Raw genomic sequence first — 23,726 nt, forward strand, 5'->3', positions numbered from 1 at the left:
TTCAAAAGGTTATAATTCAGATGATATTTTTCAAAACGGCGAACGCGAAATCGAAAAATAGGTATAAATTTGAACATGCAGAAATATAAATGCGAAGAAACCCGCGTCGCAGGTGTAAACTTGTTATACGAGGGACATAAAATCGCGTTATAAAAAGACCGCGTTATAGGAGATAGCTTGGCTATAGAGTATCTCCAAACAGGTTTACTTATTCCCCTACCCTCGCCTAATGTCGACACTATAACTGATGATTACGTAATACATAATCTGTAATATAAGGTTTTTACCAATGAAATTGCCATTTTTTTATTGAAATTAATAAACAGAAAAAGAAGTGATTTTTTATTTTAATAATAAGGAAACTTTACAGGCTAAATATGATATCGCAAGTTCAAAGTATAAGCTAAATAAAAGTTTTTAATAATTTTAAAATTTCTACATCTGTGGTCATTTAAATTTTTTACCTAAAAATCCTGTGGTTGAGATTCAATTTTTGAAGGTTATGTTGTTTTTTTTAAAAGTTAAATAATCTGAGATACAAAAAAGAGGAAATAGTTTAAGCAAGGTTATGTTAAGTTCCCCTGTAGGTCACATATAAATCATATTACATTATATAGGATTAATACAATTATCATATCATCCACGATGTCTTTAATCTAATTTAGTTTTCATATTGTTTTGAAATAAAAGAGGATGTAGTAACGAATAAACTTTAATAAATCTCTCTAACACACGATACATTAATAACATTCACTATACGCTTACAATATATTTTACATTTTCACTAGCCTTAACAATAAATATTAGTTTATGAACGGTATTAAAAAAACAATATTTTTTCTAAATTGTATTTACATAATTAATTATTAAAAAAATAAATAATTAATTTAATAACAATGTATTTTAACTAGTCTAATAGAAAAACATTTTGACATATAAATGACAAAATAACTGTGAAAAATATTACATTATGGCAATTCTATTGGAATTATGATTGCGGAAAAATAAATTAAAAATGCTTCTATAGAATACAAAGCTGAAAGTGAAGGTCCAGGTGGGTTCAATTGAAGTTGAGAGTAGTGTCAGCAGTCGTGTTCTGAAAATACAGATTAAATATTTTTGTTTTGAAAGCTCACAGATATATAAAAAATTATTTAGTTATAAAATTTAATATTATTAACGAGATATTTCAAATCATGTTAGCTGATAGAAACCCATTGCAAGGCAATCATGTGTTTTTTCATCTAGTACCTTCCATGGTCCTTGATTGTTGACGTTTAACCTAGTATAGGGCATACTTACACCGAGTCTACTGGACCGTGTCTGCTACTAGAGAACCTTCTCGAAAAATCCTTAGAATTACGTCAGTGACCTGAGTTTTTCCGCAGATCTTCACATTTCTGAATCGATCTTGTTGCCATCCTATCCCTGTCCATTAATCTCTATGTGACCTTGAGCTTATTTATGAGGTCCACCGTAAACGACCACATCTCAAAGTCATATGTCATAGTCAATAGGTAAGCATACTTAATTTTGTAGGTTATTAAATGAAACTAATATAAACTTTTATGTATTGCTGTTGGTGTGTCTATTTGAAATAAATACCTCAAGACTAGCGTCAATAGAAATCGTCTTCGTCATCATCGTAGGCGTTGGAGAACCAATCTCGCGCCGCTTCTTCGTAGAGGGCGCGGCGTAGCTCGGCACCGTACTGCGGGCGAAGGATGCGGGGTGACCGTGCGCGTAGCTCCAGCGGCACGTCGTAGCACTTGCACACGCAGCACGCCGGGAACCGGAACCAATCGGCGAAGATGCCCCTGCACTCATTGCGCGGGTCGTAAGCCAGCAGCCGGTGCAGGCGGTACTGCTGCTCACACCTGCAAGCAAACATAGCATAATTTAGAAGACAGCAGCAAAAGACTGATAATAATAGTATATAGATAGATTCTGTATTGAACTAAGCATCATAAAGCTTGTTTCCAATTCAAAAACCTGCAAAATCGCACGATGGAAAAACCGCTTTTTTATTGAAATTAACGGTTTTAGAATTATCATCATCATTCTTTGAGTCACATGACTTCCACTACTGACCATAGGTTTTCCGCATAGGTTACTTGCCGCCCGAGCACGTTGACGATGAGGATGATAATCAAGGGTGATCAAAAAAGGCGTATTCACATATGTACAAAGCGAATTTACAATTTGCACTACCCTAATACAACGGCAGCGACCACATCACTGATGGCGTCCGATTTCAAAATGGCGTTCAAATTGAACGCGCAAGAATGATTTTGCATAAAAGTTTTGTGGCTGTACTGGTCGACAATACAGAGCGTAAATGCTATAGCATCTTCTGATGACATTGGGTTATGTGGCCACCTTGTGTTAGAATAGCAGTTACTTAAAATGACCTTCCGACATCGAATTTGAATTTGTAAAAAGAATATCTAAAAGTCATTTATATTACTCACCTGCAACCATCCCTGCAGTACATCTGCTTACGCTCGTGGACGCACGTCTCCAGGTGTATGTACTGCTCGAAAGGATACATGTTGAGCAGAGCTAGTACCTCTCCCCGCGTGCTGTTAGCCCAAAAAGGTGCTGCCATTTCTTCTTTGGATTCACAGGCGTTTCTGAAAATATTATATTGATTTCCTAATTTTATTTTGGGCGTTCCATAATAGAGATGACGGGTAAGATAGTGGGTAAAATGGCAGTGATCGGGGCACATCGCTCCTGCAATCGATGAAGCGACCACGACCCACTAGGGGGACTGACGACATAGTTAAGTTCGCGGGAAGTCCCTGGATACAGCAGCGCAGGACCGGCCATCGAGGCGATTTTTAGGGGAACTCCATGCCAGTGGCGTCCACCGGCTGAAAACAACAAGAAGAAGTACTAGAAGTTGGATTTTCTACAATACATCGAGGTGTGTACTGGTATTAAGATAATTTCACTCACGCTCCTCTCAATTTGATGACGGAGGGCCTAACGGACTCCATCGGCGTCGGCTTCGGGTGGAATTCCTCTTTCTTATCATTTACTTTATCAGTCTTATCAGTTTTAACTTTCTCGTGCTCAGAGAATAGAAGCGTTGGTGGAAGAGTTGATGTATCTAGACCCATAGGCTTCCATCCATCTTTACTTGATTCTGTTGTTGTTTCGTCGTATAGTATATCTGGTGTTTCAGTCGCGTTGACGTTATATTCAGTTGTTGATGTTGTGTTTCTATCTGTGATATTTCTGGAATCTATTACATCTTTTATAGGTTCACTTTTAGAGGTACCCAATATTGTTGGATATATACTATTTGTTTCTATTGTTTGTTTTATGACAGCTTCTAGTGTTATAACGTCTGGGTCTAGATTATTTATTTCTATATTAGCTATGCTTTCTAGTTTAGTTTTGTACGAAACTTCTTTATCATCGACCATTGTTTCATTGTTAGTTATTTCTGTACGGTTATTAGTCTCTGTATTGTTTACCCTAGTGTTGTTTATGTAGTTTTCTAGTGGCTTCACTTTCAATGTGTCGTTGTCGAATTTTTTATGTTTATCTGTGTTTTGTATCGGTCTAAAGTGAGGTTTATCCTTCATGGCACGTCCGTGACTCTTCATGGTGTACATTAACTTTGCTTTTATAATGTCCTCTTCGAACTCATTTCGTTTACCATCTTCATCGTCATCGTCTTCTATGAAGTTCTCCAGTTCGGCCTTCAGTACTGATATGTGACGTTCTTCGCCGTACATTCTTCTCATCAAACCCTGTAACGTAGAAATTGCAAATGTATTAAGAAACGAAATCAGGAAAAGTAAATAATTTCTTTATTAAACAAGATATTTATTCGATTTATTAAATTCTACTGATCATTTCACACCGGAGGTGAAGAAGAAAGGGGCAATCCTTAACAATCAATTTGCTCCCCTGTGACACACCTATGTGAAAAACTGTTCTATGCAATATATTGTAATATAATCAAAAACGTATCAAAATAATACGAATAAATAATCTAATGCCACAAAAATCCTTTGTCTTAATTTTTTTATTTTTAAATACAACAGATATAATTAATAAAATAAAATACAATGATAATATCTGTCTTTTTTTACGATACTTGACTTCTTAATATAAAAAAGATTAGATTTTTCTGCATTTGTATTTTCTCTGTAGATGTTGTTGCTACTAGTCCTAAGGCTTTTACAGCTTCATTTGAACTGCGTTCACGGAGCGGAAGGCTACGTACTAAAAGTAAAGCTGGTATGGCGCCTATCAGTTGCACGGTGATGTTCTCACGTTGCAGAGACTATTTGTGAACCGAGCTTTGACGGGTTGTGTTGCTGATGTGTGCTTGCGGCTTGGGACGGCAGCGTGGACCGCAGGCAAGCCAAGGGTTCGCTGTTCGCGGTTAGGGAGCGGGCGGCCCCTCATTAAAAACGGGTGTTGTGGTGTGTTGGGTAGTGTTTTGTTCTGTTGTGAATAACCGGGTGACTTGTATAAAGTGTCGCAGGTGCAGTGGTTGCTGGTGCTGGTGCAGTGTTGGAAATGTCTGCAGCAGGAGGTTTTTCTATTATTGCCTTCTATGTAACAAAAAGTAACATTAAAGGCGTAATAGAAAATAAGGCTGTATGTGTTTATGCGTGCGTGTGTGCGTGATACTTTCATGATTTATTCTGTAACTTCATTTCAAAGTTTCTTTAGCCATCTCATTATTAATGATTTTCATTTATGTAAAGTTAGAAAATGTAGTTAACTTTAATGGATTGTAAGGGAAGTAGTTACGTGTCTCTAACTCAAAAGAGTTTCTAGTTCGTAAGTTTTTTTTAAATTATTACAAATTCGAGTAAAACGAGTCTTTATATTTTTATTCTACTTTCTCTTTCGTTTTCTATGTTACCTTTTATTCATTATTTTATTTATGATCTGTCACTCTTCGCATGCAGATCTTTTATCTTGCATCTCCTTTCATCCTTCATTACATTCCTAGATTACAGTTCTTTACCACAGACCCTTTATATTTATTTTTAGTGTGTAAGTGATAAAAGCTAGTTGATGCTGCCATACCTGATTCTCGCGTACAAATCGTCGTATGGCGTGCCATGGGTAGCCACTGCCAGGGGTAGTGCAGTAGGTGAGCGTTGTGAGGTCGCAGGGGGGCGCTGGCGGGGGGCGTGCGCGGCCGGCTCGGTGGGGCCTGGCGCATGTTGACGCGTAGTCGTAGGAACTGCACCATCGCCACGGCGCCTACTTGCGGGGAGATAATGTTTGTTACTAATCAACTTTCAAACACAAAACACACAAATTCATTTACAATGCGATTAAAATAAGAATAGGACCGGCCTAGCGCCATGTTGTGACGTCACAACGGGAACTTGGTATAGTGTGCAAAAAAAGCAATGTTAAAAAATAATACCAGTGGCTAAAGTCACTCGCTCGGTTACCTTCGAAGCAGTTTCCAAATGCTTAATGAAACTTCCAAATACATCACGCGATATATGAATATTGCCATCTGGCCCTGGTACAATTCTTGCTTGTTTTAACTGGTCCAACAACATAATGGCACGTTTTTTCTCTTCCTCGAAGTACTTATCAACATTGATGATAATCTCTCGAGCTCGCCGATGTAAAACACTACCTCTTTTGCTCATTGTAAAACAAATTAAACAATCAACAAAAGCAATTATTATTATTTTTTTATTTTATATATTTAATGCTGACCGTACTTATATGAGTGAAGTTAGCCGAGAGCCCGTCCTATTCTTATTTTAATCGCATTGTACTTCATTCGGGTCCTTGTGATCTAAGTTGGCTATCGGTGACAATAATATGAGAATCGATTATTAAGTTGGAGTTAAATAAGTTATCATAAATGATCGACTTAGCAGCTATCATAAAAGTAGTGACAATGTCATTCTTTTTCTTCTTTTCAATGGATGCCCACTTCAAGGCTTAGGCCTCCGTTAAAAATCGTCACGATGCCAGATCCCGCGTTGCCTGCATCCGGCGATCTCCAGCGACCTTGAACTATGTCCTCAGTCCAACTAGTAGGGTAAGTCACCCCATAACAATGGCATGACGTATTGGAATGTTTTTCTTCACATATCTTAAGTGACTTATACACTAAATTGACCATATTTTTAGAACAACATACGGGGACAGATATGAGAATATATGACAGATGTAATTTGGCTGTGGAAGCAGATCAGTAATATAAAAAAATGTTGTTTGACATTTTGAATCTCAGCGAGCAAGCCGTTGGGGCAGTTAGGATTTATTGGATGTAAGCCGCTTCCAACAGATCCTATTGGTCCTTTTATAAGTCCAAAAGTGGATGTCGAGGATGATGAATTTATATATATATATATATATATGTATATATATATATATATATATATGTATTGAACATGTAATTTTAACTTATTTGTACGGCTGGTGTACATAAATAAATAAACAAGTTCCTAGAACAAAACTTATTAACTTGTACTACAGTATAGAATATTTGGAGTTTGGAAATCATTAGCTTAGACTACTTATATTAAGTGTAAATGATAAAAAAAACGTGTTCTTCTCAAATCAGAGCTGGCGAGGAATCTTACCACTAAAAAACCGTTCACCTTATCGGATCTCTTCAACAAAATATCTACCGCAGGATTTTTTTATTACTTGACCCAACACATTGTTAAACCTTCGAGGCATTTAACGATATTTAGCTAGTAATAAGAAAACAAAATTTAACGGTTGAGACAAACAAATGTAATAATATAAAAAATTTATAAAAACATTATATTAAATTTTAAATTAAGCATTACAGTTCACAGATTAAAAATGTATTGGTTATATATTTATTAACTCTTTTTACAACTTGTGTAATGGCGGATTTATGCGTTTAGGCATTTACCCGTCAACCAAAGTTAGTGCAGAGATAAATAATAAGCATTTGTCTAAAATTATTTAAAAAACTGAATCTATATGTTATATATATATACATTATAAATACTATACTTATTATTTATAAACAAATACTTAAACAGGAATACAATATATTTGCAACAAGAGAGAAGTTACGATTTTCCCGCCATTTAACCCGAACATTCTTTCCGAACGATATTTTGTTATTCATGTCAAAAAATCTGACATAATTATTAGAAAAAAAAATGGCGACTTTCTCGTACGTATATGTAGCATAGAGAATATGTATATTTAAAAACAATTTTAGTATCTACATGTTAAAATGCGTATAGCTCACGTCATACTTTCAATTCTCTCATCTTCGAGTTTCATTTTCGAAACCAGTTTGTAAGAGCGCACTTATTATATAAGGAACAAAGGAGTTGTAAGGTGTTGCCACAATGGCAGGTGTTGGTCGTGCCTGTCTCGTACGCAGTGAAAGTGACGGTATTTGGGAGCAGGTGATGACGTCATAGACACTCGTTCGACTATCCAATACTTAGATACTAGTTTTGGAACGTCAAACATTTTATTGGTTGTAAGACCCAATTTGTGTATAAAACTTTCTTTAATACAAATTTTATTTTCAAATTGTTCTTTTTTATTCTCTCATCGTATTCCTCACCACTGATGACTTCTAGAAAGTTACGCATTATCTTACGTCATCTGTACCGATCTTCGATCTCTATTGCTTTAGATACTATCGTATCAAACGTGGGCGACCTGAACAAGTACATGGTGCTGCGGCCTCGTAGTCGCTATCCACCCACCTTTTCAGTGATCAAAAATTTTCCAAGCTTTCATTTTTCTGGATCATTACAATCATCATCATATTTTATCATTTTCAATAGAATCGGTTGGAAGCCTTTCAACGACCTTAACAAGTTTGTCTCTCCACATCATAGGTGCACATCCAGGACTGCATTTGCTCGTCTGTGGTCTTCACCTTAAAGCCCCAACGGCTATCGGTTCTAAGTGGCCTGATCACTGCTACTTCGATTTACACCGGCTGCAGAGACACTCGGCTTCAGTTGGTTTGCAATTGGAACTACGTGTCTGTTTTTTTGGTCTAGAATACTATGGACACTAGTATCCCGCATGCGTGAACAGGGTAGGTACTGATCATTGGTGTCGGATTCTTAGTGGCTATGAGGTTAACATCATACCTCGAGTGGTCGTCGTCAGCAGTCTGACAAGCGGGGCGTATGGTAGGTGATCACGCGGTTAGGAGTGACCATCAGCGGTAGCCGGCTGGCAATCGACGAGATACCGCAGTTCTGGTACTTGATGAGCAAGAGGTCTATGCTAGATAATACGTATGCAGCCGGGTGTAGATTAGACAAGATCCCGTGATGAAAATCGAGAAGTGAATGTGAAAACAACTCCATATCTGGATAATATGGGAGCCTGGTAACTTGGCGTTCTTGGTGATGTACTGGAAGTGAATATGCCTTGCAATTGTCCTGTTTGAAGATTCTACTCTTAAAGAGTACTGCTGTCAGAGACAGTGGAGGTAAGAGGTAATACACAGGCGGGTATACTGTACACATTGGTGTAATCAACAAATTAGAAAGAGATCAGATAGGGCCAGTCTACTTCGACTTATCAATCAGCTATTATATGCTCACTTTTGTTCTTGTACGGATATCTTCGTACAGGATTCCATCTCATAGGAAATTCCCGAGGATAACCATAGCTTATTGAGCAACTTTGACCCAATGAGGCTTGAAAATACATCCTACGCTGCTTCATTGTATTTGGCAATAAGGCTCTAATCTGGCACAGAACCGTACCATGTGTAAAAAAACCTGTTGACGCCTACGAATTACAACCATTTTGGATTGCAGGACCTACATTAGGTCATCATCAGCATTGCATCGAAAAGGGGAATCCCACAGAAATCTGGAATGGCTCTAGCTCGTATAGCGCCTGTGTGCAATGAAACCCTGGCGCCCCCTAGGCCTAAACTCCTCCACCCCCCACCGTGGCTATAACAATTAACTTTGCCGGCGTAACAAGAAAGTTTTTTTAGATTCCAACAAGCTATTTTTTAAGTAGGTATAGCTTACAGTATGGTATTAGTTACGGCCTTTCTTCTTATGGCGGCAGAATAACTCTTTGTTTTTATGCCTGTAGCACATCTCTATTGCGAAACTAAGCGGCTAATCGAAAGCGATACGTGAAATAAGGTTTATTTCGAGTTGTAACATAATGTTCGAGAAAGCCGCCCATAGGGCGCTCGCGTTTGATAACTACCGCCACCGCGCTGGCTGGCCGCTTCTGTCATATCATTGTTGTACCATGATGGTCCAAGACAATGATCTTAGTTGTCTAAGACGGCGGCGCCCGTGTGCATTTCACACCCTGCACTATAGGTTAAGCCCTGACATAAATATAATTCTTTACATACATCGGGTAGAAAGAGAGAGAGTTCTACAATTCTTTTTCGATGCGTGATTGGTTGGCGGTTTTTATTGGTTAAACATTGTTTTCATAGTTTTAAATATACAGTAATACTCCGCTTTACGCGAGGGATACGTTTCAAAAGAAATCGCGTTAACTGAAATTCGCGTATAACGAGGTTTATGATTAAACATAGTGAAAAATTATTACAAAAAAATACAAATCATTTTAATCAATCACTTTAATTCTAGGAACACTTTATGCAACACATACTCTTATTTTTTTACGGAAAAATACATCTATTGTCTTTTGGGTAACGTTTTGTTAACGTTCTTGTAAAATACGTTCATAACACCCAACACTGTTTTTAATTGTTTGACAGATGTACAAGACACCATAGAGAAGTTGATGACTACATTATATTTATACGCACTCTTTCGCGTTATTCGAGGCTTTTGAGCGCGAAATTTGCAATTCGCGTTATAGTGAAACCGCGTATAACGGGGTCGCGTAAAGCGGGGTATTACTGTACTCACTTCTAATTCAGACCTCGTCTTGTGTTTATTTCCAAGAACTACCGTCACTAGGAAGAATCCCACAGGATTGTTGACATATAAGTCCTTTTATCATAAGTCAGGAACCACAGTAATATATAATACAATGCAGAGAATAAATAATTGTCATCCAATCAATCAAATTATTAGACAGAAGATATTTACGACAGAAGTTGTTCTATATTCTTTTCCTAAACCTGGTAGTTTAGGTAAGAATACTTGTTTTTTTTTTGTATCGATCCGAACCAAAAGAAATTACCATCATTTGAAAGCTTGTATATGTTATACCCTGGGTACAATACTACACTAATGCACTGTATATATATGTAGAATATTAAAAAATGCTATATTTAATCTAATTAAACATAAAAGTGAAAATAAAAACTGTCCTCTTTGCTTCGGAGTGCACTTTGAGGGAACTCTGTGCTTTGCAGTGAGCTTTTTTCGCTCGACATGATGTAATAAGTAAATAAATGAGACGATTGTTTTGTGTTACACTTTGCTATGTTGCATATGTATCTTTCAAAACAGTACGTTTTTTTTTTGTTTATTTTTTTTAGTATGGCCCCCGCTATTGGGGGCCTCTCGTACCCCCTATCTGTTGTGGGACAGGGACTTTTTGTGCAAATTCATTTAATTTTTAACAGATTTTTTTTTATTTTCGTTCTCTTCTTTCGTACGTCACATTATCTTTCGGTCGTTTCTTTCATTCCATAATTCCACTGTCTTTCTCTTTCGCTCTGTATCGCCTTTCATTCATTCCTCATTTCTTTTTACATTTTCTTAAATTCTATTGTTATTGTATATCACATTTTTACTTAGTATTATTATATTATATTGCTTTTATTTTGTCTTTATTAGTTCTATCTATTTGCAATATTTAGTTTTTATTTCTTTCTATAGCTTTATTTATAATTTTTTCTACAGAGGTTGATGAATAATTTTTTGGTTTGTTTTTCGCTTATCAGGGAGGCTAAAAATAGTACGTTAGATTTTAAAATATGATGAATTTTTTTTTCAATCTTTATTGATGCAATTTAAGTAAATAAAATGATGTCTTATTCTGTGTTATTATGCCAAGAATTTTTTTGGTTAATAACGTAAGTCACTTTGTTTTTAAGTCGAGATCTTTTTTAAAAATATAAATTTAGTGTTGCCATCTTGATTTTGTTCGAAAAAGTCTTTCGACTTATGACACTTTCAAAATGAACGGCTTATATAGTGTTTGTTATCACTGCATTAGAGTGTCGTTGATAGAGAACAATTATTTATAAACAATCCATACTTCGTACATTTACCGTTAAAACAAATGTGATTTAGATAAACTGATCTGACTTTATTATCAATCGCGACGCGAGCCGATGTAACTGGGTCATTGCTTCTACCGAGGTGAAATCACGGACGGGGACTTTCGCCGACGGAGCACACCTAGCGATGTACAGCGTACATTGCAATTCACTCAAATGTACTATAACAGTTATGTCATATGGTAAAAGTTTGCCAACTGCGCCTTTAAATTTTTTCGTGTCCTCACAGATTTTTACTTTAAGACGCAATAAACTTACAAAATATTTACTGTAAGTTTAATAGCAGTCTGGACTGTATAAATATAGTGATGTTTATATCAAAATCTCACATATATAGAACTATTTATATTTGTATCTTTGAACAATAAATTAAAATAAAATTCTTAACACTTTCATTACGTTAGGAGATCTAAAAGACCTCGCGATTTATGTTTTATACGTCAACCAAAATTTGGTCACGCTTTGGACTAGAAGCGAAGTTTCTTGTGTATGAATAAACAAAAATATATGTTTACTTCTTCTTCCTTTATATTTGATCAGATCGATACAGATGCATATGAGCGCAATGCAAAAAAAATGATTGTGTTTTTTTTTCAAATTTTGACGAAGCGAGCGTGTTAAAGCATTATATAGTGCAGGGGTGGCCAACCTGCGGCTCGCTAGCCACATGCGGCTCTTTCAACGATTATTTTTGGTTCCGATTATCGAATTATTTCAATATTTAAATTTATAAAACCCATGTCAGCTCATGCAAAATTAAAATAAGTTACTGTCGTAAATAATTATTATTAATATTCCGCCGTAAAATTTGCGAAATCCAAACACTGATCATAACTAACTGGCGTCTTAAGTATTGTTAGAAGTGCTGTCATATACATGTGCTATAATATCTAACTTCAATACACATATTTTGTACTTTTGTTATATAATTTCTATGAATATATATATTTTTTAAATTTTCTTTTGCGTGTTTTAAATGCTTTTTCGTGAAAAATTTCAAATTTTGAATAACGACTCGAACTGCCAAGGAGCTTGGTCACCCCTGATGTAGTGTTACGTTCTTGTAATTTGTCATAGAAATCTCATTTAATTACCACTAATTTATTAAAGATAAATAATAAATTCTGTGAGTGTGTGTTTGGCACTAATCGGAGTGATATGGCTCTTGAAGATGTCCCGTGGAGGGGTGAAACACGTGTTGAGTAATTTAACGGTGGCGGTTGTGTGATCCGCATTGTTTGCCGCATGCGCATTTATCAGCGGGCTGACGGGCGGTGCACTTTATTGCACGACTACCACTGCATGTACGGAAGTGGCTAAATATTGGTCCTTTTCTTACTTAGGATGGACTTCCGCGAGGTAACGCCTGATTCCATTAAATAAATAATAAACTATTTTGCTGACATTTTTTTACGTCGCATGACATAGCCTCAAGTTGCGGTAACGAAATAGGTTCACTAAAACTAGTGACACTTAATACTATCGTAGTTTTAATAGCAGTTGCCAAGTGCCTTATCTAACGCCTACTGTCTAAAGTTTCTGTCCATTTATTGCTCGGAATTGTTTGTGAGAAGTTTTTAATAAACCCGATATTCTAATAAACGATGTTCAGTAATAAACCCATAATAATGATTTGTTTGTCCCCAATAGTAACAGATGGGATGTTAATATAAGGAATAAAAATAAGCCGTATGCTCCTAGTTTTCGTCTTAAAAAGTTAAATAAATCATTTAAGACACAAGGCATAATTGTATGCATACAATTCCACAATCATTTTCATATCTGCCACTGGAGAGATTTAAAAACAAAATTAAAAAACCTGAAAAAAAAAGGTATTTTGCGGAAATCCATCTTAAATAAGAAAAGGGCCAATAATAAGCCACTTCCGCACATCTGTGCTACTCTGACTCTGACTCGACTCTGTGTTTGGCACTAATCGGTGTAACATAACTCCTGAAGATGCCCCGTGGAGGGGTGAAACACGTGTTGAGTGATTTAACGGTGGTAGTTGTGCAGTTCGCATTTTTTGCCGCATGCGCATTTATCAGCGGGCTGGCGGGCGGTGCACTTTATTGCATGACTACCACTGCATGTGCGGGAGTGGCTAAATATTGGTCCTCTTCTTATCTACTTTTCATAGTTTTTACAGCTTCATTAAAATTCCTACATTCTAGACGCATTTGGAATCTTTCTAGCTTTAAGTTGTGAAATAGCATTATATTTGAGTTCGATCAGATTATTCTAATGACGCTGATAAAATATATAAATACAATCTCACAAAAAATCATTTCACCTGTTGTGCATCTTAAAGAAGCTTAACACGTTCACTGCGGGCCCAATTTTGAAGAACTTTCAGCTAGTGCGGCTGAGGTCGAATCAGCCTCAAGCTGAACTTCCTAGTAGTGCGGTTGAGGCCTTTTCTGCCTCATGTTTCAATCAATTTTTTTACAATATTGAGTCAATGCTTCGCAGACATAAGGAAAGCTATATTTGTCTTTGTCATATCTCATACGGTTGAGTGTAAACAGCCGCCGCACTAGAGAGAAAACACGAGTTTTACGCGCCGCACCAGTGCAAAGTCTACTATGAGGCTGAATCGGCCTCAAGCCGCAGTGAACGTATTAACAACACACGTGCTTAAATATGCGCGAGTATATACACTGAGCGCGCGATACATCGACCCCATTCCCACGACCCAGATTTTGACCCCACTGTGAGCTGCCACCATTGGGGTACCGTCAATAATATACACATAGTCTGAGATATATACACATATAACCTAGATCAAAACTAAATCAGAACATGAGATATAAATATTTTGTATTGCAAAATTATTTACTAGATCTATGATTATTTATACCTTCATTCATTACTTTTTCTTCCCCTGTTTCTTTATTTTATCCGAGGCAAGTTTGATGTTTTTATTTATTACTAGCTGATCCCGCTAACGGTCTTTTGCAAAAAAAATTAAAGTTTTTAATTAACAAATGTAAGATAAGGGTTGATCGTAGAGGGGTGAAAATTTAGGTTTGTATGTATTTTTGTATGCTGTATCATAATAAAATAAAAACCAAAAAAATTGTCTAATAAATTAAAAATAAAATTTAGGGGTGGACCACCCTTATCACTTAGGGGTATGAAAAATAGATAGTAGCCGATTCTCAGACATACTGAATACGCATGTAAAATTTGGTAAAAATCGGTCAAGCCGTTTCGGAGGAGTTCAAGTTTGAACACCGTGACACGAGAATTTTATATATTAGATATTTCTTTTTAATCAGTTTTCGTTATCAGCGCCGGTGTTAGACGGCATACACCTTGTAATATGGGCTTATGTATAGATTCCTGTTTTAAGATTTATCAGAGCCAAATAAATTACTAAGATATAACCTAACTTCCATTTTTTAATAATATACTAGTAAAATCTTTAAATATGTAACACAAATGAGAAAATTCGAACATCTGCTTGCAGCCATGCATTGAACACTTCGCGGCGCACATGCCTGGTACAGTAGCGTCACTTCGGCGGAACGAACTGCGGTAAGGAAAGTTCGTAAATAGTTTAAGAGACTTATTAAACACTGTCACATGCAGTAATGAGAGTAAAAACAATTTAATATATTAAATGTATTTATATAAAATAAAGACACGGACGCTAATGTCTGTGAAATATAGATTCTCAAAAAAAAAAAAAAAAGATTTTCTTTTTAATTTTTTCGTATTAATCGTCTGTGGTTTGGTGACAGCAGTGTGGTATTATGTAACATAACGCTGCCGCCCATCTTCTGGAAACTTCTTGTATGTAATGTACATTGTGTGAATTACATATGCAACTACTCCTTCATATTCATCTAATATATAAAATTTCCATGTCACAATGTTAGTTACCGTACTCCTCCGAAACGGCTCGACCGATTTTTACCAAATTTTATATGCGTATTTAGTAGGTCTGAGAATCGGCTACTATCTTTTTTCCATACCCCTAAGTGATAAGGGTTGTTCACCCTTAAATTTTTTTTTTAATTTTTTGACGAAATGTTTTGTTCTTAATTTTTTATAATGTGGCATTAAAAATACATATAACCCTTAAATTTCACCCCTCTACGATCAACCCCATAATTTTTTTTGCTGAACAACGTTTACGGGATGAGCTTGTAATTAAATATATTAAACTTTAGATTAAATTAATCTATTTATTTTTAATTTATTATTATATATTAACATTCGAATCGAACATAACGATCTGTTTGTCATTGTGTTTGTACGTAGGAATATCAGACTAACTAAATTTCATAGGAACATAATATAAGTCTAGAAGGATTCTAGAGGCTTCATAAGTGATATACGATCTCTATTTATAAGCAAAATTGGTAATAGATCAATTTTATTATTTTTAAATATTTCTTTATTTAATGTTAAATTTATTGTAACTCTAATATTAGGTTTTAAACCTTTTACGCCTAATTCTAATTATTAAATTACATATCTATCTATGTACTTATATATATATATATATATATACATAAAATAAGCAATCTTTTTTATGGTAGATTTTTGGCCCCATATTAACGTATCTAATATTCTTACGCCCCTCTATGAAACATACATAATTTTTATGTTAATCGAAAGTATGAACTTCGGCACGAGCCCACTTTCGAAATGCCCTCCTGTGGGCTTTACGTTGGGAAACACTAGGTTAGTTACTGCAACATAATTGTACATCGCACTTGTTTTCCGGAAGAACGTAATAATGTTATAGCACAGGTCCAGCATGTGGGACGCCCACAAGAGGGATCGACGATTAAATCAAGATCGAGTTCACATCTTTATAGCTTTTATAATAACTGATTACCCTATGCTTATATTTATAAGATATGTAATATAACCATTACACTAATACCATATATTTTCAGAGAAAAGAGAAAAATCGAAATTTACGTTCAACTTTATTAAACTTATAAATCTATTTCTAATCATGCTGTATAACGTGATTAAAAAATAAATGCGATAGGTCAGTAGCTTCTACCAGTGCAGTCTTCAAAGACAGATATTAAACAATAATTAATTTTAATTTAATTTCGTTAATAATAATTTTTTTATTTATAATTTCTAAAACCATTAATATTTGAGTAGAATTTATCATATATTGATTAACATAAATAAGCTATACTTTCTAGTTTTTAATGATTTTACACCTGTGACATTTCTTTATAATAACCCAGTGAAACATATTAAAAAAAAAACTTTTTGAAAAAACAGCAAATCAGTTCCAAAGACAGATATATAAGAAAAATGACCCGCTTTTAAAAAAAATTAAAATGGTCTAGATACCTAGGTCATGTCAGCAATTGTCTAGAAAGCCCATGCTTAAAGTCAGCCATATTATCTATCTTCTAGATGACAGCTTCGTTCGGATCGGAGGAGTAACTAAGAAATAACCGCAACGCATTTAAACGACTGTATTATTATAAGAGGTATAAGATAACGTGACTAGAATCATATATTATGCAGAATACATCAAAATCATTGCTACAGATAAATAATTTTATTATAAATTATGTATTAATTATGGAATCGTTTTGAAATGGAAGAATATATTATCTGTTACAATTTATATATACTGTTATTTTTTTTAATTGGCCTGATGTAAACCCATTTGTATTTTAAGTATTAAAAAATTAACTGTCAAAATATGAGAATAAAAATGGCGGATAAATTTGTTTCTTATATCGCTTCACACGTATTTGTTTACAATGCAACCCATTAAAAGTGTGGCCTCAAATTAGGACAATAGGCGTTCCGATGTAATCCTTGCGGGTTCAATGACCTCGGAATTCTCACGAAACATTAGGAATACTTATCACCGTTTGAAACGATGGAAAACATTGTTTGAATACTTCCACATTGATCTAGATAAGAACGAAGCCAAGCATTCGAAAAAAGAAAAAGAAAATATATATTTTTTTGAAATTAGAAATTTGGTATACAATTTTTTTTTAATTTATTCAAACTGCCGTAACGATATACTTTCTCGGCCACCATTGACTCATACAAAATTTTGACAGGCCGCCTAATATAATCAATTCAAATTTATACCACCTCAAAATCACTGATAGCCAAAAGAAATGAATCCCGTGTGACCAAAACAAAAGCGCGGGAACACCCGATTTAGCACTTTCGGTGTAATTAGCACTCACCACAAACAGAAAGGCGATCGCAAGACGCATTTCTCTATCGGACTTTCACTGTGAACGCGTTACGGAAGCGCATGATGAAGACGACCGTCCGCCACGGCGTCTGTCCACCGACTGACGGGCGCGGAGCTTCCCCCGTCAAGGACTGCATCAGATGCACTTTAGCGGCAACTCGGAGCCCTAAAAGAAAAGTAACCGGTACGCTCCTAGTGCGGCGATCTCGGTACGGCGATACCAGATCTCGGCGTAACAGTTTCCCGCCGTCACAAGAGCGACTTCCGCCGATATATCTCGGAATCGTACCTGTATTTATGTCATTCCGTCTGTAGGTTACAATGCCGTTAACATTCGATACAATGTTGTACGGGAGCGCAATTCTAATGTGAAATAAATGTAATTAAACGTCGAAATATCTTAACTATTAGACATCCATATGACAGCCACGATGTTGTTCAAACTTTTTAATGACAGTAATCATTTTTATTACTTAATTTTATTATAGAACTAGATTGCAGAACACAAATCAGGTGTTCAAAATCAAAATTAAAATATTGTTTATACTAATAGCCTGTCACAAGCACTTTCGAATCTTTAATCAACACAAAAATATGAATAAAGCTACCATCAGCTCACAAGGTAGCTCCTCCTGAGAAGTACCGGCGATAAACTCAACAGTTGCAGTAGTAGAGTTAAAAATAAAACAGATAAAGTTCTCTTAAATTTTCTAATGTTAAATAAACGATTTTTTTAATCTAATGATCATTGTTTAAGATCCTATGTGTACAATAATGTAAATATATTAATAATTGAATAAATGACTAAGTGTTATAGACTTTATTCAGATGTGGTCGCATTTGATAACCTTGTTGCTTTATTTTACGACTAAGGTTTTCTAGAAGGAGAACTAGAAGAAAGAGAATTACGCTGTCTAACTTTTTTAAGAACAGATGAACGGTGACCACACGTGTAGAAATAATAAAAAAGCTATAATTGTATAAAAATAAAAATAGAAATTACAACAAATAGTGAACTGTAAAATAGAAAAATCTAGTCAAATCTGTGTCAATAATGTAACAAACTGTGGTATAGAAACAAAGATGACGGAAGAAAGGTAATGCACGGTAGACGATTTGAATATGAAAGATGGAGATAGTGAATGACAGAAGAAAACTTTAGTGTAAGAGGTTGTGAAATGATGAAAGAAGGAGCAGGGACCACACATGGTACAAGGGGCGGTCTTTCCTCTCTAACCGCGTACAACATAGGTGACCCGAGAAAGGATCCGAATCCTCCTTTAGATAGTCGAGTGCTACACACTGCCGTCCTAAGCCGTATACACAACAACTACACTACACACTTCTACACTACACACTTCTACACAGGTAGAGCTGTTTCCTAGGTACGAACTAGTTCTAATCCTAGTACGATGTGAAGTCGTCTGGAATTCGAATGGCGAGTATAATTTATTTTCGATAAGTTCAACGGACTCTTCCGTTTCGTGGACTCTGTTCTAACAAAGCTGTAAAAGCCTCCAGACTAATAGCTACATCTACAGAAAATAAGAAAATAGACTAGATAAAAAAACATAAGTGTATTACAGATTAAATTCAAACATTCATTTCGTATAAACAAAACAATTAATCTGAATTAAACAAGCAATCATTATTCAGCACACAAGCTGATCTAAATACGGAGAGCATGGAAATGCCGATATATATACGTGCTGAAATTATAACTCTTATTTAGCTTTGACTTCACGAACATTGACTTAATATAGGAAAATGTGATCCTTTGTTAATGTCCTTTTTTAATTCCGATCTCTTATATTGAATATTTGTGTATGCCATGAAAATCCATTATTTCGCAATGAAGAGATCTATGGATATAACAAAGTAATGGATAATCCAGAGGATTTTTAAGGCCCTTTCTATTGGGGACCTCTGGTACAACCTCTGTCTAGGGTTCCCAGGGACATTTTTGCTTAACCATTTATTCATCTTCTTTTTCTTTTACTCTTTGTTTCTTAACCATGTCAATTTTCCACTAACCAATCAAACAGTGTTATTGTTCCCACTCAAATAGAAATTCTAGCCAATAGCTGAAGGTTATTTTTGACGTTTATGCTTTCGTCCAATCACGGATCGCCAAAATCAAGATGGCGCCTTCCAGTGGAGCGAAAGTGTAACTCGAAAATAGGTTTATGTCGGTTTCAAAGCGCCGGCTCTTCATTGAAGAACCCTAAAATACATTTAGTTACATATTTATCGACGCGTGTGTTTCGTGTGAACTATCTGGACCTCTTGCGGTGTTGGATCCGTGAGCTGTGCTGTGCAGTTGGCGTCCCATCGGTGGATTGTTCTTCCATGTGACCTACTTCGAACGAGCGTAATAGCTGGAGGTAAGAATTCCGTTGTTTCAGTAGGTTCTGTAGCGCCGCAACCAATTCTATATTATTTAAGTAAGAAAGAACCAATATTTAGCCACTTCCGCACATGCAGTGGCAGTCGTGCAACAAAGAGCAAACACAGAGTGCATTAATCGGTGTAAATTAACTCCTGAAAATGCCCCGTGGAGGGGTGAAACACGTGTTGAGAGATTTAGCGGTGGTGTTGTGTAATTCGCATTGTCTGCTGTATGCGCATTTGTTAGCGGGCTGGCGGGCTTTGTTGCACGACTACCACTGCATGTGCGGAAGTGGCTAAATATTGGTCCTTTTCTTACTTAGGATGGGCTTCCTAGGCTTCCCTTTCTTCTACCCATATGTGTTGAGATCACACGCTCCGATAGCACACACACGTTCTTCTAACGTCCTTCTTAATAACCCAGAGGATTACCAAGTTGAATTTTCAGTAGGCAGGCTAAATAACATATCTAATAACCATTATTTGTATTTATTATATACAGCGTGATTGATTAAAGGATTGAATGTATAATTTATTTCCTGTCTATGTTTTATCTTGTAGACTATATATACTGCATCGTGATGCATTTTCTTTGATTCACTGTTTTCAGGAGTTACATACATAGTGATACCAACACTCTCGTCTATGCTAGTCGTCTGTTGCAAAAAAAGATAAAAGATATAAATCATTTATTCAACGTTGGAACTTTTATCAGAACTCTTATAGATCGTCAACATTTTTTTAATTCTTTATTTTTGTTTCTACTCTGTTACGTAAGGTTAATAGTGGAGAAGGAGAAAGAAACTCCATAAGAAAGAGAGAACAGTCGCGATTACGTACTCTTATATAAAATATTAGATTAAAAACATTAAAAATGATCAAATCACATTAGTCATACGATTGACCGTGGCCACGGTCGAATGTATTTTGTTTTGTTTTTGGAGCCTTTCATTCTTCCTTTCATTTGAGGAGTGGAGTGGTCATCAGTTCTGCGCGCTGCTTTGCCCACTTTCTCAGTAACTTTCGTTCTTCTACGCATCTCCTCTTCCATGATTTCATATATATAATTCATATTAAATAAATACATTTATAGACAGTACATATAATTGATTTATTACTAGTGAGACTGTTTATTTTAACACATATATTTTGCTATGGTCACCCATTTGTATTTCCAATCTTACGCTCACTGTCAAACGAAATTAAATTTAGTTAGGTTATAAATTTGAAACGTACAGACATACAATAAACGAGTGAATGATCTAAATAATGTACATTCACGTGTAAGATGCTAAATTGTTATTTCATATTTAATTCGCATGACGGAAAAATTAGGTTTCGTTGTGCTGCCAAGAGAGTGTAGACCATTCAGTAGGTCAGTCGAGTAAGCGTCCGCTGCCCGCGGCGTCCGTCTCTTTCGAACTAGCGCTAATTTTCGTACGCTAGAAAAGGACAGCGCACATGCGCGTGCTCCGCACCGTTATCCCTCGACGATATCTTGAATGAAGATGGCGTTTTCTCCCGCGCCAAAACAATGGCGCCCGATCGTGTTGCCATGTTTTGTAATTAAAAATATGGGATTTTTTTAAATTTATTAATTATTTACATTTACAAAAATATATTATACATAGTAGGTAACTAATTATAGATATAAATGTGATTCATATTAAAAGTCCCGTTCGTACATTATTTATTCTTATCTATATTTTACGCATTGAACAAAAAACATTTCAGAAATCCCGATATCTGTTAGGCTCGTCCATATAATATTTTTTATTAGTTTTCATAACAACAGTATTATAGTGAAACTTACTGATAAACCACTAGACAAGCGCAGTCTGTTTCGTAGAGTGAGCTAGGTTGAAATAATATTTTGGATGTATGTGTTAGAAAACACTATATAATAATAGTAATAAATATGGGTATAAATAATATAAACTTATATAGAATAATTTTCTGACCGGCGCACCGAGGCGCAACCTCATTGTATTATTATTTGTGTTTTTGTACTTTTTCTATTTACAGTGTGTCGTTTGACAGCTTGTATTTTCATTTGTTCTGTGCCAGTCTACTTTTTTCTGTTTTTGTAAAAATATTATTGGAACATCACATCAAAATTACCCACATTTTTTTTTATAATGTACAGTCCACAGGCTAACTAAAACTAATTACTAAACTAAATTTAAAAAAATCTAAATTTAACTCAAAATTTGACAACTTCTAACGTGATAACACCAATAATTTCTTTTTTTGAAAAAAAAAAATTAATGCTAACAAATTTTAATTTTAAATTGTGGTATATGTAAATTATATTGCAATTATTCTATTATTATAATTAATTTTTATGCAGTATGCTATTTATTATGAAGTGTTTATATTAACCCGTTATTATTAACAATTTTTATTTGACAATGCACATTGATTTTTATATCAATGCCACACTATTATTATGCCAGAAATTATATATACATACATATATACATACATACATACCGAAGAAAGAGGATTGTTTTTAGTCGGTATTGACGCCTAGATCGAGTCCGATATACGGGGCATCACCATCAGGCCCTATGATACGTAAACGTATTTTTAAACCTCCTCGAAAAAAAACATACATACATACATACATACATATATGTGTGTTACTATTAAACTAAATAAGGAAAGTATATCGCGAAGAAAGTTCAACATGTCCCGAAAAACGAACGGCAGCGTGGTGAGCCCACGCCGGTTGCAAATCTGCCTGCCACTTTAAAATCGAAAGGTGGCCCTGTTTGAGTTTAATTACCTCCACTTGATCAGTGTGGACGATTAAATCCGCACCGCGCCTGTCTGTTACACGTAATTAATATTAATGAGTTATTTATCGCAGGATACTTTCGATATAACTTAAAAAAAAACTTGCGAACATTCGGATATTTTCTTAGCACAAACATTTTTTTTAATTTAAAACTGCATTTGTATATCTATTCATCCAATTGTAATAATTTTTATACAATACATCATTAGTTATCTTCATTATATAGGGAGGGCCATAAATTTTTGCACTTTTGAAACATGCGTAGAAATAAAAGTACAAATGCTATTTTGTTTATGATTTATTTACCGTAATTATCATTTATTAAAATTTTTTTTTTAAAAATTACATCGTCGAGATGTGCTCCGTCTCGCCGTTGGCACTCCCACGGTTTGGGAGAAATCAAGTGTTGCTATTTGCAAAAGTTTTTGGCCCACCCTATAGCTGCAAAATGTCCACCGCTGGTCATTGGACTTCTAAGACAGGCTGACCATCTTAACTTGACTTAGATCACTTATTAGATTCCGGATGTTGACAATAGATGTAAAGGCTCATATGAGCAGTGGTAGCCTAGAAGACTGAGACTCGAAATCGTAAATCGCGGGTTCAATTCTCGAAATACAATCTTATATAATTCACACTTTATGAATTAATTATATAGAATTGCCATTAAACACTTGCAGGTTTCTAGATGAACAGCAGCGTCCTCTGCGTACCATAATACCAATATTGATCTGACCCGTCTGCCAAGTGTGGCGATTATGGTATAGGGTGGGGAAAAAATTTTTGCAAATAGCAACACTTGATTTCTCCAAAGCCGTGAGAGTAAGGGGCCAACGGCGAGACGGAGCACATCTCGACGATGTAATTTTTAAAAAATAAATTTTAATAAATGATAATTACGGTAAATAAATCATAAACAAAATAGCATTTGTACTTTTATTTCTACACATGTTTCAAAAGTGCAAAAATTTATGGCCCAACCTGTATATTCCTCCATAGATATTTATAGGGAAGACCTATGATTTGTGGTCGACATATATAGGCTTCTTTTTTAATAAAAGCGCTCGAGGAAGACCCTCTGGATTTGGTACAGTCTGCGCGGACGACCCTCTGGAGTTGGT

At 35.5% G+C, this 23,726-nt stretch overlaps 1 protein-coding gene across 1 annotated transcript; it reads right to left on the reverse strand.

The window, feature by feature from the left end:
• Window positions 1-838: 838 nt before the first annotated feature.
• Window positions 839-17,503, reverse strand: spz4 (Spaetzle domain-containing protein 4). Its single transcript, XM_068761723.1, has 6 exons — window positions 17,407-17,503; window positions 5,062-5,241; window positions 2,962-3,764; window positions 2,472-2,633; window positions 1,606-1,877; window positions 839-1,096 (listed from the first exon to the last, which is right to left on the reverse strand). The coding sequence occupies exons 1-5, from the start codon at window positions 17,434-17,436 to the stop codon at window positions 1,619-1,621; spliced, it is 1,434 nt and encodes a 477-aa protein (XP_068617824.1). The 5' UTR covers window positions 17,437-17,503; the 3' UTR covers window positions 839-1,096; window positions 1,606-1,618.
• Between the last annotated feature and the right edge of the window lie 6,223 nt (window positions 17,504-23,726).

This window comes from Battus philenor, unplaced genomic scaffold (genome assembly GCF_028537555.1).
Source record: "Battus philenor isolate CCGP_79_NKW_IND1 unplaced genomic scaffold, ilBatPhil1.0.hap1 SCAF_15, whole genome shotgun sequence".
Classification (NCBI taxonomy): domain Eukaryota; kingdom Metazoa; phylum Arthropoda; class Insecta; order Lepidoptera; family Papilionidae; genus Battus; species Battus philenor.